At 36.4% G+C, this 15546-nt stretch overlaps 4 protein-coding genes and 1 long non-coding RNA gene across 7 annotated transcripts; 2 read left to right on the top strand and 3 right to left on the bottom strand.

Moving 5' to 3' along the window:
- Nucleotides 1-325: 325 nt before the first annotated feature.
- Nucleotides 326-6917, bottom strand: LOC108754189 (DNA fragmentation factor subunit alpha-like). The gene is made up of 4 exons (XM_018496319.1): nt 6803-6917; nt 2204-2388; nt 1717-2029; nt 326-1343 (listed from the first exon to the last, which is right to left on the bottom strand). The coding sequence occupies exons 2-4, from the start codon at nt 2379-2381 to the stop codon at nt 1223-1225; spliced, it is 612 nt and encodes a 203-aa protein (XP_018351821.1). The 5' UTR covers nt 2382-2388; nt 6803-6917; the 3' UTR covers nt 326-1222.
- On the top strand, nt 3957-6309 carry LOC108754181 (D-beta-hydroxybutyrate dehydrogenase, mitochondrial). Its single transcript, XM_018496306.1, has 6 exons — nt 3957-4321; nt 4834-4917; nt 5013-5187; nt 5271-5392; nt 5456-5560; nt 5694-6309. Exons 1-6 carry the CDS (start codon nt 4109-4111, stop codon nt 6090-6092), a joined length of 1098 nt encoding a protein of 365 aa, XP_018351808.1. The 5' UTR covers nt 3957-4108; the 3' UTR covers nt 6093-6309.
- A 390-nt stretch (nt 6918-7307) lies between the features above and the next one.
- LOC108754210 (transcription factor SPT20 homolog) lies at nt 7308-11124 on the top strand. The gene is made up of 11 exons (XM_018496363.1): nt 7308-7785; nt 7873-7919; nt 7997-8077; nt 8214-8420; nt 8497-8581; nt 8669-8791; nt 8867-9039; nt 9120-9221; nt 9284-9472; nt 9562-9785; nt 9936-11124. The coding sequence occupies exons 1-11, from the start codon at nt 7722-7724 to the stop codon at nt 11095-11097; spliced, it is 2457 nt and encodes an 818-aa protein (XP_018351865.1). The 5' UTR covers nt 7308-7721; the 3' UTR covers nt 11098-11124.
- LOC108754221 lies at nt 9800-10299 on the bottom strand. Its single transcript, XR_001939697.1, has 3 exons — nt 10289-10299; nt 10181-10231; nt 9800-9856 (listed from the first exon to the last, which is right to left on the bottom strand). It is a non-coding gene; the product is annotated as an uncharacterized LOC108754221 (long non-coding RNA).
- Nucleotides 11125-11374: 250 nt separating the features above from the next.
- Nucleotides 11375-13763, bottom strand: LOC108754193 (malignant T-cell-amplified sequence 1 homolog). Of its 3 annotated transcripts, XM_018496343.1 has the most exons (7): nt 13647-13763; nt 13400-13559; nt 12083-12235; nt 11918-12018; nt 11708-11841; nt 11546-11613; nt 11375-11469 (listed from the first exon to the last, which is right to left on the bottom strand). In XM_018496343.1, exons 2-7 carry the CDS (start codon nt 13408-13410, stop codon nt 11388-11390), a joined length of 549 nt encoding a protein of 182 aa, XP_018351845.1. In that variant the 5' UTR covers nt 13411-13559; nt 13647-13763; the 3' UTR covers nt 11375-11387. The 3 variants fall into 3 exon arrangements, with proteins under 3 accessions (XP_018351845.1, XP_018351854.1, XP_018351836.1); XM_018496352.1 differs by lacking the exons at nt 13400-13559; nt 13647-13763 and adding an exon at nt 13191-13343; XM_018496334.1 differs by lacking the exons at nt 13400-13559; nt 13647-13763 and having other exon boundaries at nt 12083-12264.
- Between the last annotated feature and the right edge of the window lie 1783 nt (nt 13764-15546).

Raw genomic sequence — 15546 nt, 5'->3', positions numbered from 1 at the left:
TGTGTGTGTATATATATTTATATATATATATATATATATATATATATATATATATATAATAAAGAACGTCACGATATTGATATAGAGCATTTCTGCGGAGAGTAGACATACACTTTTGTTACAGTTTAAAAAAATTTATAGTAAATGTATATAATATATTTTGATTTCGTGATTTTCAAAGAATGTAAATATGGCATCGCTCGTTTGGATTATTGATTATGTAATCATAAAATTAGAATAATATTTAGTACCTAGTGTGTATGCGTAGTCTTGTCAGAAACACTTATGTTCTTTCTTTGCTGCAGATTACCATGTGTTCTTTTTCTTTTTTTTTTATCAAATAGCACAATTTTGCTTGGTATCAAAGGGCTGATATCGACTTTTTTTGTCGCTATTATGTCACTAATGTTAGTGTACAATGAATTGGTGATATCAATGGTGGTGGTTTTCGTTTTCTCTATAAATTCAGTCTTAAATATTCCATCAATCTTCGTTGAACTAAATTTCGGTATGACGTATCTAAGTACAAAAATCCCATAAACAAAACCCGTTTCGCTAAGACTTGATATGGCAATATCGCGACGGGAATATCCACTCTGAAATGTGTTATTTACGCGCTTACTTGGCTTTCTTTCTTATGTATTATTCAAATTAGCAGCTAAATTGCGAGTGTATATTTTTGCCGGTATAGCAAGGTAATATCTCTTGGATGTTGTATTAAAGCAATTCCGTACGCTCACTAAGGATGGAAAGTATTGCCAAAGCATAGTTGTGCCACTGAATCTCGTATGTATATAGATTAAAAAAATTCTACAAAAAACTTAGAGTTACTATTTCCTTTAAGAATGCGAAACCTATTACTATTATCATTTATTATTATTATTATTATTATTATTATTATTATTATTATTATTGATGTTACGGTAGTAAATTGTTGGGCGAACGTAAACTACTTGTGTTTCGTGTCTCTGTACAATGTCTTTGTCTCTGCGTTTCTTCGTGTTCTTCGCGTACGCGAGAGATAACATAAGATTCTCCTCACTGACACAGCTGCGTTCAGTTTGAGCGACTAACGCTTGTCTGTTCTCAGTTTGTGTAAATAGCGATGGGCTCAATTCCAGAATAGGATCAGAGTTTGTTGTAGTTGGCGACCTTTATAGAATATGCGACGCCGCACTCTATACATATTTGCTAATGTGAGGGCGCCCACCCCCCACATGGCCTACGCTCGCTCCATCTCACCACCGCTCGCGTACATCTGGAGGAGAGCCATGGATTCCTGCGCTTGCCGTTTCTCCACTAAAAATCTACCTGAAGCTTCTTTCAGTTGCTCGAGGAAGAGTCTGTAACAAGATTGGAACAAAGAAATTAATGATGCTGTCCTAAGACAATCACTTGATCAAATATCATAAGGTATCAATAGCAATGTCTTGATGATAGAAAGTACATTATCTTAAATAACATAAATGACTTCCAGCTCTAATTAACTTGATTGTCTATTAATTAACAAGTAGTACTTTGTTAAAATGAGTAAAATCATGAATAATTTTCAATTTTAATGATTAATGATTCTTTATTTATTGTTTTTTGTTATTTTTTGTTGACACGTTTGAAGAATTGTATAATTAGGAAGATGATCATATTAATCGAATTAATCATATTAAGCTGATGATATTAATCAAGTGATCAAAGTCAATCTGATTGTTCATTGCTTACCTGTCAGGCACTATGTCGCCTAAACTGTCAGGATCCATATCACTGAGTGTTTCCAACTCGGTTCCTCCTAGGAGCGAGATATGCGACGGGTCGCTATGCAACGACGAGACCAGGGGTTCAATGAGCGTCCGCCGTCGTCGAATTTTGTCGACTTTTGAACCACCTTCGGCGTTATCCACATTATCCACAACGATGCAACGAGACGCTGTCTTGCTGCTGCCCACAGCAGCCCATTTTTGATCACCATGCAGCACCATCAAGCTTGTGTTTCTTTCTAACGTGGCAAAATATTCCTCGTCGTCTACCTCCGTTCCTGTAATAATATTTATCAGCATGTAAAAGTGGAAAAGACTTCATCCCTTATAAAAACAATTATAGTGATCCTTACAACGCGTTGTTCTGCAACAAATTATTATATACATCCAATATCCGAAGAGTTTATTAAAACTAACAATTGCTGTATGTTGTAACATGAATGTTTCCTTACCATCCTGTTCAAGCACGATCGTAAGATCCGCATCCACGGGGAATGCCAGTCGATTGCGTGCGACGTTAGTCAGCTCCTTCAACGACGAGGCGGTGATACCCTTTCTTCGCTCCCTGGTGTGATCAACTATCTTATAAGGATTGCCCACCCCCTGCGTAACTCCGGTTGTTTCCGACATATTTCTTCTGCACAATTGGTGAACGAGAACAGGTTTTAACTCTGCTAATCGTTAACGATTAATTCTATTCGGTTTCAGTTCGGTATCACGATATTCGGAATCCCCGACGCCCAACGATAATTAAGCAACAAATTGTCTAAGTCTACAGAAAGGATTTATTCTCTTGAAGAGAACTGACTGCTGCTAAGGCCTGATTCTCGTTGCACATTAGTTGGTCCGTGTTTCGACGATGTGTCGGGGAAATTCGAGTGACCCGTGCGTCCGATGATGACGGAGGAAGGAATACGCCCTTACGCGTGAAAAATGTAACGAACACAATTACGATGAACACGGTGTGTACAATCGCTGTTTCTTATTTTTTCAGCGTTGAAGAATAGCTTCTCTTGACGATTATGCACCAGGTTGCAGTCGTACCGCTGTCCGACGATATTCCCCGGATAAAAAATTGTATCGCTCGAAAGAAGCAAACAGGTATGAAAGGGCAGTGCTCAGAATTGCGTTGGATTGACTTGAAGAATCAAGGACTTGAGCGAGAGGACTCTCCTTTTTCTCTCCTTCAACAATTCACGCGGATAAAAAAAATGAAATAGAAGGTGGAGACAACGGCGACGCGACAAAGACAGAAAGAAAGAGAGTGATGTGTATATGATGCCTTGAGTGACTGAACTGACCGTGTGTCAACCCAACACTGGGTCAACGGTGCAACTACCCCTTCTATTTATACCCCCTGTAGACTCTCTCGCAGGTATATACGCGCGAAACGAGAGACACCCCGACACAGCATCTACCCCACCCACTTCTGCCTATCCATCCAACCCTCTGCCGTAGCACTCCTACACGGAAATCAATAACCTACCCCACTCTAGTCGCAGCCGCGCTCATTTTTTATCAGCGTCGACGAGAAATTTACAAAAATACTTCAGCACGACCGTCACCAAAGAGGGCCGATGCAAAATGCACAGATTGATGAGATAATTCACGACACGTGTCAATCGATCCACTTCTTTGAAAACTGAAGGAGATTGAAAATAAAAACGAATAAAAATAATTTTGCGAATCTGCGATCTAGATATATTATTCAGATAAATATATACGAAATCGGAACGGATTCTTGTAATTTTATTTAAAGAATGAATAGATAGATATAAAACTTCATTATTTTGCACTACTTTGAAATGTTATAATATAAAAACTGCACGTGTATCACGAAAGAACAGATATTTAAAATACAATAGAAAATTTTATGTACTTTTTTATTATTTTAATAGTGAATTGTGGTATACCCGTATACAGAATATTTAAACACAAAATTCATTACAATGATAAAATTAAATTTTATATATAATATTGTATATATGTTCTATATTTTTAAATCATTAAATCTAAATTAATTTAATTATCATATACACAAATTCTTTGTTTAAATTTTGTTATTGTAATATATATTCTTGCATTATATTTATTGTAATGTTACAAAGAAATGCAGAATTTAATATTAATTATTAAGACTATAAATTCGATTCTCAAATATTTCAATCCGCTAGGAGTTTTAAATTTAAGACACAGCACTGTAGTTATATTTAGATGTCAATGAGACTAGATACTGTTTTAAGTTTAAAGTTAGCTCAGGCATAGCCCAGTTAGGGTTCCTCGGTGAGCAACATCAATTTATTCGAATGGAGTCAATCACGTTTCGTTAAAATTTTGATAGAAAATCTGAATCAAGAATGCCGTCGAATGGAAGCAAAGAGGTCGACGACAGTCAGACATGGGAATTAGCAGAGAGATGTCTATTACCTATTGCATTTTCACATGCAATTGCAGTCATCCTGGCAACTATATTAAACACCTTTGGGATCTCACAAACATCTAGCTTTGTACTCTTTTTGTTGCTATTGGTCATATCCGTAGGATCCACATTGTTCTATCATAATCTAAAGGTAAGCTATTTGCATTGTTTGTAACAAATCTTCAATACGTTATTCATTTTTTCCCCAACAATTTTATATAAAACTTTTTACTACAACTACGTAAAAAACTGTAAACCTTTCTGACCTTCAAAATTACATTAAAACACATATCGCACTTCTATAATGAAAATCATATGTCCCTCTCAACCTTTTATAATGTCATATGCTTGTGAACATTTGAAAGTTCAAAGGCCCTCTATATCGGAATTCTCATAGAATTTTACACTAGGCCTGATTGAGACCCTTGACCTTTTTTAACAAACGTTGCATAATGCACCTGTTATCACTGCCTACCATACTTCCTGCTTCATACGTTCTCTTTTTTTTTTTTTTTTTACAAAGGACTTTGAGATCGTCATCGCCCGATCAATGGATTATCTTTCAATGGATTATCAAAAGCATTATAAAGCTTCATTACATCAGCTCATGATTCAATAAATTATAAACACTATGTTTTCCTAATAGTCTACTTGATGCAACAGGTTACTGCAGCAGGAAAGGCAGTATTAATCACAGGTTGCGATTCGCGGGTTGGATACGCTTTAGTTAAACAGCTAGATGATTTGGTAATTATACATAAAAACATATATGCTCGTATGACGTAATTGAATAATTTCTCGACAACGTCTGTGATCTCTCTCTCTCTCTCTCTCTTTTTAAGGGTTTTACTGTATTTGCTGGATTCAGTAATAAAGCCGAGAATGAAGATATCATACAGAAGTTAAAAGACCACGCGTCTGGAAGATTGCACGTGTTACAACTAGATATTACCAACGAACGTGATATACATTCGACTTTCCTTTACGTCAACGAAAACTTGCCTGATGGAGCTCCTGGTATATCGCCCTATCTCTTAAAGCTTCCTGAGATTATCGGTGTAACGGATTACTTCTACGTCATCGTTGCTACGTTATTTCAGGATTATGGGCACTCGTGCATGCTGCTGCTTGGGTGACTCTCGGGGAATGCGAGTGGGTGCCCCCATCTGTTCTCAAGCGAAGCATAGACATCAACTTCATTGGCCTAGCGCGTTTGACACAGGTACTGTAAAACATTACAAAAATGTCAGAACGCGCAATATTCTCTTTTCTTTCTTTGTAACAGGTATTTCTTCCTCTGGTTAGGAGATCAAAGGGCCGAATCGTTCTTATTAGTAGCCTTTTGGCGCGGATACCGAGTCCCGTCCGAGGCATTTATTGTGCCCTTAAGGTAAATCCTCTTTGTCATGCGCATAGTTAAGCGTGGCTTGTCTATTTGTATATATTGTACAATATAATCATAAGACTGGAAGGACATTAATAAAGCTTGAGTAGATCAATAGAAGATTATAAATATATCTTAGGCTGCTGTAGAAGCTTGGGGATCATGCCTAAGACTGGAGATGCGGAGATGGGGTGTCGATGTTGTGATCGTCGAGACTGGAGAATACGTCTCCGGTAATGCATGGCTGAAGGACAACACTGCGCTGCTCGAGCAAGCTAGAGACATGTGGACTCAACTGGATCCTCAAACTCGCAAGGAATATGGTCAGGAGCTATTTCAGGCAGAAATGCTGGCTCTGGAAAAGTACACCCAGGGACCAGAAGCTGATTTAACAGCTGTCACGAGAACCCTAATGGACGCTGTAGTAAAGACTTTTCCAATGCGGCGGTACACACCTGTGACGCGCAGTGAAAGAATACAGGCATTGTGCAATCATTATCTGCCGAAACCAATCTATGACATATTGTATACAAATTGAATATATCTCTTGTATGATACATACTGACGATCAGAATATGATTAGGAAGATACATTCTTCGGTTAGACGACATTATAAGAATAAATCTTAGATAAAGCAGAGAAGCAAGAATCTTTTTTTTAGCAGATCGCATAATCATTTGAAGCACTGCCTATGCAAAACAATCGCAGAAAGATATTGTACAAATTTAATAAAATTACTTAATCAAATTATGAAACTTACATTATTCATGAAGCTCTGATTTTCAAGGCCCCTAAATAAAAACAAAGGACACTTTTTTTTTTTAATTCTACTCTATTGGATTTTAACCTGATTGAGCATAAATACACAATCCATAATGTTTTGTGTCCTTCAATATTTTTAGAATTAGTATGTCAGGGATATATTTTAAAAATAAATAATTTAATGATTTTAAATAAATATTTTAAAAACAATTTTAAAGATACATATGCAAAGTTTAAATTATAGCGTTACATAGCAAAATTAAGCATCGAAAAGATCTACAATTACGATGTGCTAATTTGGATAACACAACTTTCGATCTTTGATAGACATCGAAAAAGGATTTCTATATTATTCTCATATTTACATATTTGAATTACATCATTTATATATTCCTGTATCTATCATGTTGATTTCTTTCCAAGATTAATAAATAACATTCGTGAAAAAAGATTTCTAACAAATCTGTATTAACAATTATTACATACCTATATAAATACAATTATTTCTGATTATTTTTGCAGAAGCGGAGAGAAACCTGAGAGACCATCCTGGCATTTTTCGCATAAACGCTCGGATCGGACAGTCGGATTGTCTGATTTGCTCGGAACCTCGAAAGTCGCTATGCATTAGCGGCATCAATATCAATTTTATTAATTTATATGAACTATGTATCATTATTTTCAACACTGCGTTGATAAAATCGTAGTGTCGATAAATGGATATCGATCATGGACATAGCGAAGAATAGAACCAAAATATTATGGATATTATCGACGGGATCATAGACACTGGCTACATAGTTATTAATACCCACATTTTGTGAACATAGAGGCGGTTCAAAATAAAAGGTCTGTTCTTTTTTTTTTGTCCTGGAGAGAAAAGGAAGATAAATGAACTGGTGCAAAAATTCAACTAAAAAGGCCTTAAATCCCAGGCATGGCCGCTCTCACTGCTCTCAAGGCTCTGTTTCTAGCTCCAATAGGGGGCGACTCTGGTGAATTTCACGAATGCAAGGTGCAAGAAATTGAAGGAAAACGAGACGTCTACAAGAAACGCTTGTTCTTTCTTTCCTTCCACGAGTTCCCGCGAAATCTCTCGGAAGTGTGTCGGGATATTCGAGCGCCTCGTTCAGTCTCGTTGCAAATTATTGACTCGGGGCTATCTGGGAATCTCTCAAAAGCTTATTCCCAACCCTATAAACGCTACACGGTGTGCATCGTCAATGGTCGCGACGCCTGTCAATCGGTCGATCTTACCGTAACTTTAATCGCGAGTATCGCCTCTAAACGTTTCCGAGAGCGACGAGTGCTACTCACGCAGCATCAACGTCAGGAATATTTCACAAAGTTCTTTGCTTTGTTTCCCTGGTAAAGGCTTTTCACTGTTCAAGTGTCGTAATACAAAATGGCACTGCCAGCGAATTACAAGCAAGTCGCGATGGCTACCTCGAACATCGTAGCCTCCAATCGTAAGTCGAACAATTTTTGTTCTCTTTCCGACTTGGAATTGACAGCTTAATTTTGAAGCATTTAAACTGTATATTTGTTGTTTGTAGAACGTATGAGAGCATCTGGAGGAAGTTCGAGCAGTTCGACAAATAGTGTAAGTAGACAAACTTATGATAAAATATATTCCTGTATGAGTCTTGAGTTTAATTGAGACAATCTGCTTATGTTTAGAAAGATGCGCAGAGTCCATTTATACAAACTCCCCATAGTCATCCAGGATTTACACCCCAGAAAGTTGGAAAGAACACTAATGTATGTATTTTACTTTATACAAAATTTAAAAATATACACAACTGTGATAGATTATACAAAATATTATATTCAGTATATTAATTTACATTATTAAAAAGATTTATTATTTGTAAAGTTTAATAATGTTTATAATTAGGCTGACTCCCGTATGCCAAAACCACCCAAGCCACCAGAGAAACCTCTTATGCCATATATGAGGTACAGCAGAAAGGTATGGGATCAGGTTAAAGCTCAGAATCCTGAATTAAAGCTATGGGAGATTGGTAAGATTATTGGGCAAATGTGGAGAGATTTGCCAGAGGAGGATAAGACAGAGTTCATTGAGGAATATGAAACTGAGAAGGTACACAAAATGCATTCTATTGTATTTTTATATAATTCTAAAAGTTACTGACTCATTCACACATTACTTAACATAGGTGGAATATGAAAAAAGTTTGAAAACTTACCACAACTCACCTGCATATCTAGCTTATATTGCAGCGAAAAATCGTGGCAAGTCTGGTAGGTGTAACAAACATGGATTTAAAACTCGTAGTAAAACCTATAATGATTAAATAACTTTATAACATGTCTTTGTATTTAACGCAGCGTTGTGTGCTGCACAACAAAATAATGATGATCGAGAGAGTCACGAACGTTCATCAGGCAGTAGCAAAAGTCAAGCGGCTCAAGATAGAAGGATTGATATTTTACCAGCTGAAGATGATGATGGTACATAAGTAATAGTGATTATAAATATTTAATGCATATCTTTATTACAATAATAGTACTTATTTTAATTAATAGATCAAGATGATGGATATTCTGTGAAACATGTGGCTTATTCACGTTATACAAGAAATCATCGACTCATTAATGAGATTTTTAGCGACACAGTTGTCCCCGATGTTCGTTCTGTAGTCACCACTCAAAGAATGCAAGTTTTACGTCGCCAAGTACAATCCTTGACCATGCATCAGGTAATTAATGTAGTAATATGTTTTATAATAATTAATATCTAATTGAATGTATCGAAATATTATATTTTGAATATTTCCAGAAAAAACTTGAAGCCGAACTGCAACAAATTGAAGAGAAATTTGAAGCAAAGAAACGTAAATTCATAGAAACTAGTGAAATATTTCAAGAAGAATTGAAAAAGGTATACAATTTTTTTAAAGAGATTAATAATATTGCAGGAAACATAACAATTCTCTCTTTCAGCATTGCAAACCAGCGGTAGATGAAGAAACTTTTAACAAAATGGTAGAACGGCAGTATGATGCTCTAAGACGAGAAAGATTAAAGGGGACAGAAGAGAATCGTTCGGATGGGCCAGCGTCTAGCGACTCTACTCCAAATTCCACTCCGACTCCAACTCCCGCATCACTTAATGACGAAAGCCAGCCTGATGTAATGATACTACTAAATAACACACAGATGATTCACATAAATATTAACACATTGTACAAAGAAATATTAATACCGTCTTATTTGTACAGATCTCTGACAATGATTCGATCGAGAAGAAATGTGGCAACGCTGAAAAATCTAATGTTGAAATGAATAAGAAAATGTCACCTCCATATACCGAGACTAAGATCGAAGCACCATCAGCAGTGCAACAAAATCTTAATCAACAACACCCTACTAACTCTGGGATGTATTGCAATAACATAGTTAATCCGATTCAGCAACATCCGCATCAGCAACAAACGCAAACGCCTCCGATGCAACAACATCCGCCACCGCCACCGCCACCTCAACATCAACCAACACCTCCTCAACAGCATCAACCTCCTCAGCAACATCAACCTCCTCAACAACATCAACCTCCTCAGCAACATCAACCTCCTCAGCAACATCAACCTCCTCAGCAACATCAACCTCCTCAGCAACATCAACCTCCTCAGCAACATCAACCTCCTCAGCAACATCAACCTCCTCAGCAACATCAACCTCCTCAGCAACATCAACCTCCTCAGCAACATCAACCTCCTCAGCAACATCAACCTCCTCAGCAACATCAACCTCCTCAGCAACATCAACCTCCTCAGCAACATCAACCTCCTCAGCAACATCAATCTCCTCAGCAACATCAACCTCCTCAGCAACATCAACCTCCTCAGCAACATCAACCTCTCCCACCAATACAGCAGCATCAACCACCACCTCAGCAGCATCAGCCGCCGCCACCACCTCAGCAGCATCAAGTACTTCCACAGCCACCTCCACAGCCATCGCAATCTCAACAACAACAACAGCAACCGCAACAACAGCAACAACAACCACAACCCCAACAGCAGCCACAACAGCCACAGATTACGACGGTAATGCCGCCCCAACAACCGACTACAACAGCCGCGGCAGCAGCTGCAGTCGCGGCAGTAGTTGCGAGTGCAAATGCAACTGCAAATTCGACTCCGCCAAACATGCCACCGGTGTCCACGCCCACTGTACCCATTCAACATAATCCCCATCAACAAGGGATGTTGCCAAATCATTCGATGCCGCCACATCAGAGTGCGCAAGGAACTCAGAGCACGCAGATTTTGCCACCGCAGGGACCACATGCTCCGCAGATGATGGCACCTAATCAGGCTTACGGTCAGCAGTATCAGTCCGGACCAGGCCCGCAACAACCGCAGAACGTTCCTTTAGCTCCAAGACCACCGCATCCCACTTATAGCTATTCTCAGCAGCAACCGTATCATCAACCTTATCCACAATATACTCATCCGTATTATCATCAGCCGTACTCGCAGTATCCCCATCCGATAAGTCGGCCACATGGCCACGGTCCACATAGTCCACACAGTCCGCATTATCATCCGCAATCACCTCATACAGTCGCTTCTGAAAGTAATAATGTTGGTGCCAACGTCGCAGGTGGCACAACAGCCACCGTAGCTCCCGCACCTGGGCCCGATACCAACAATCCTCCGTATTCTGCGCCTGCAGGACACTGTGAGAACGAACGTTCCGGCCCGCCGGAGAATCAAGAGGGCCAGGTAGATGCTAAATCGGGATCTGCTTAAATATTTTTTATTTTACAAACGCTATTCTAGATTTCCGCGTTTACATGATATATCTATATTTATCTCTATATCCTTGCGCCAGCAAGGATTTGTTCGTAATTTTTTAATTTATATGATAAAAATATAATAATAAACTTGATTTTATTACGATTCGTAACACTGTGGACACAAACATTATCCTAAAATGGTTCCATATGAAATGATTATATGGTGAAGTAAAATTGAATAAAAGAACATCTGTATGCAAAATGGTTCTTTGATTATATCCTGAATTCACAGTACAATTAGTCTCACTTCACTGGTTTCATTTGCCAAAGTCCATCATTCAAATAATGACAATTTTCGATGCCTACTCCTTTATTCACCTTGATGCTACAAATTATAAATTAAATATGCGAGAAAGAAAGAGAGATTAAAAGCATATATCAAGAAAATATTTTTTACTTACATATCTTCTGTTGACAATGTTGTAATTCCAACAGCTAATGCATGTTGCTTGCCCTCAGCCATAACGGCCTACATTTTGAGTTAAGAATTTGTATCTCATCGTCGAAAAAATAAAGTAACTGTATTACAATTTTTGAAATTTATATTACGCTTAAAAGGATACGACAACTGTTTTTTTATCCACAGCCATCATCTTCGCACCCTTTGACGTTAAGCCAGGGCACATTATATTTGCACCGCTAAGAACAAACCTAATGGCACCTTTATCTACTTGTTGCATTGGAAGGAAGAATGGATCTAAAAAAATGTATATATATTATAATAAAAAATTAAATTTTTTTTTCTTATTTGAGCAAATGATGAGAAAACTCACACTTGTGTAGTAATCTCAAAGTAGGCATCCATGGGCCCTCACGTTGGCGAAAGAATAACAGATCTCCTGCTGTGTTCACTATGATCTCTATATGATCATGGCTGATCAAAGAAAGAAAATGATTAAATTACAAACAAATTTCTTACATATGCCATCATAACTCACCATTTCACAATGCGAAAAGCATCTTTCTTTGGTATTATAACATCTATATGGCTCTCTAGGTGAGGATACAACTCTAAGAGCTTTGCACGGATTCCTTTCTGTACAGACGACTTCAATTGTTGAACGCCAGAAACACTGTCCTTTTCGTCGAATCTAAGAGTTGAGATGATTTTAAGTGACATTTTGAACACAAATAATTGGCGAATATTTCAGTATTGTCATGAGTTATAACGGAAACTTGAATATTTAATGTTTATTAGAACTGCCCTGGTGAAAATTTTTCTCATAATTTTTATACGAATTGAAACATTTTTCAGAAATACTCAGAAATATTCAGAAAGTTTACATCTTCTCTCAGAATTTTTCATATAAATGAATTCTGAAATATTACGAAATTTCTTATCCCATAATTTTTAAAAAGTATTTTAGATTTTATAACATTTCATCAGAAATTATACTTACACAAAATCTTAAAAATCTTATATTTCATAATTAACATATATAAAAAATTCTGAAAAAAGATGTAGATTTTCTGAGAATGTTCCAATTCGTATAAAAAATGTGAGAAGGCTATAAAATTATAGAGAAATTCTGAAAAATTATATAAAAAATTCTGAGAAGAATTTTTACCAGAGTGGTATCCTTGAAAAAAAACGAAATGCTGAGTATTTTCTATCACAATATATATTTTAATTGCTTAAGGTGGTTCTTTAATAAAGTGCCAAAAATTTGGGATGCTTCACCAAGACCCATCCAAAATTACAAATATTTACATAATTTGGATAAAATATTAAAAATACTACGTGTATATTTTAATGAAATAGTATGGAACATGATGATAGTAAATCAAGAGCTGCATCTTCTTCTTTCGAATAAAAACAAAATGAGATTGTTTACTTGTTGAGATTAAATTTATATGCAAGTTTATGCACATAAATATTTTCCCAGAATGCCCGTTAACCCATTATTTTTTTGTGACCATTAAAATCGTAATTTTTTAAACTATTATAATCATTTTTGAGAAAAGTCTATGGTAAGATTTGTATGCAGTTAGTCGAAGAAGTGTCTGCGAGCCTTATATATCACTATGTTATACATGAAAGGTTACATTTTCAACATTTTTTTTCTCTTATTTCATCATTATCGTAGATATCACTTATCGTAGAATTTTGCACATGTCAATTTCGGTACTTCAACTTCATTATATAAAAAAATTAGATATTTCTATGGTAACTCGATTTATTAAAGAACCACTCTAAATACATCGTAGTGCTAAAAATATTCTCCTTTTACACTTTTATAATAATCAGCACATACTTCTTAAACATTTTCTTGATTTTTGGTAACACACCACCTTGAGAACTTCTAGACAATGCATTCAATTAGCTGATCATTCACGAAACGCTATTTCGTTCTAGAAACGAAAAACTTTTCTCAGCAACGTCTTTCGTCATGCGTATATATATCTCGTTTTTTCCTAAAAGTGCGGAATGCACAATTTTATTTAAAAATTATTAACACATTTCAGTTTTAAATTTTTTCAATATTATTTATATTATTTTACCAGATTTCTCAAAGAATTATACACAGCTTCGAGCATTCGAAATTTCTCTATCTAGATGCGTGTGAAAAATTCGGCGAAATCAAGGTTAAGTCGATCGACAACACGCATTCACAATTCATACTACTTGCACATCCATAAGCTGCGTTCAGCAGAACGTTTATTTTGCACTAGAGGTCGCGTCGCGCGCCGTACATTGCCATGTCTTTTTAAGGTGCAGCCACAATAGAAGGAATAAGGAATAACGCTTTCAACCTATCAGATATTGGATACACTGGAATACACGGTTTCTGATAGCTTGGAATCCTTATTCCTTATTCTTAATTCCTTATTCCTTCTATTGTAGCCGCACCATTATACTAGGTACGTTCGACAATGTAAAGCCCATGCACATACAAAAACGTAAGGCCGTAAGACGTAGTCAGTAAGTGAATTGTCCAATCACGGTAGAGATCGTATCAGACTACCGACTCTACAAGTCGGCTCGACTGCTTATCAATTGGATCAATCACAATAAGACTGACTCAATGTGATTGGTCCATGATTGATCGGCAGTCGGATCGGCTTGCAGAGTCGGTAATCTGATACGGGCTTAAAGCCAGTAGCGAATCCAATCTTACAATTTTCTGACTGATTCCGTCTTATGATCTTACGTTTTTTTATGTGCTCCCGACTTTACTGATTACGTCTTAGGGAACATCCACAGAAACTTGCATAGCCACATAAACGTATACATAAAGAAAATTAAGATGTATCCAGCATGAATATAATTTAAAAACTATTAACTTCATGTTAATAATTTGCTTATTAAAATGAAATATAATTTTTCAAATTGTAAAAACAATTATCACTGTTGTAGTATTTAATGTTTTACAATTAATATTTACAATTTTATAACAATTTTTTGAATTGCTTTAACGCATTTACTATCATTTTTCCGCATCGTGTAAACGCAGCACATAAAACTGGCGTGATGGAAAAGTGCGGAAAATACTAAAATCGCACGTAATGCATCATTGTTTTTTTGATCTTGGTATCTATATTTATGCACTCAAATTTTGTCATTTTCCTTCATTCGTTTCGACATTACGCAATTCCATCATATCAATCAGCATCAAATTATTTTAATCTCTCAAAAACGACGGTTTATTACAAGAACAATGACGCACTCGCTATTCTGCAGTATCAAATGCGCTGAGTGGTTGTTTCAATGACGCATTCTCTAAGGCTGGTATTACATGAGCGAAAATTTACAGCGGAACGAAATAACGTGATCAATCACAATCGCAGAAAAGAAGGCAGAGTAATGATTTTAGAGTTATGATTGATCGCGCTGTTTCGTTCTGCTGTAAATTTCCACTTATGTGACGCTAACTTCAGACGTAAACTTAAACCAATGAATCAGGATGTTATTTTAGGTCTACATACTCTAACGGAAATGGAAATAACAGTATTGGAAGAAACAAGATAAACTTATCCGTAACCTCGTAATTAGGTAAATTTTTTAACTAGTTGAAACTCGCCTTATGGATAAGTTTACTGCTATTTCTATTTTCGTTAGAGTACGTAGATCTAAAGCAGTATCCTGATTGGCTCATCTTAAGTTTACGTCTTAGGTTACTGTTACAGAAATTTTGTCTGCGGTAGCCTAATGACTTATTGTAGAAAGTCTATAAAAATTCAGCCAATCAAAAGGTCGATTGTGTATCTCAAAATGAGATGAAAATTACAAAAGTGAGCAAAGGTTACTAGATATTGATCAATTAAATTATGAAAATTCTAGTGAATTTGTTTACTTTTGTAATTTTTATCTTATTTCAAGATACACAATCGATCCCCTGAATTCTTTATTTTATGGAAAAAAAAAGAAAGACAACGAAGAACATTGATTGATATATTTTCG

Source organism: Trachymyrmex septentrionalis, unplaced genomic scaffold, assembly GCF_001594115.1.
Source record: "Trachymyrmex septentrionalis isolate Tsep2-gDNA-1 unplaced genomic scaffold, Tsep1.0 scaffold116, whole genome shotgun sequence".
NCBI classification, from domain to species: Eukaryota; Metazoa; Arthropoda; class Insecta; order Hymenoptera; family Formicidae; genus Trachymyrmex; species Trachymyrmex septentrionalis.
The sequence above is the reverse complement of the archived record's forward strand: the minus strand, read 5'-3'. Positions and strand labels throughout refer to the sequence as shown.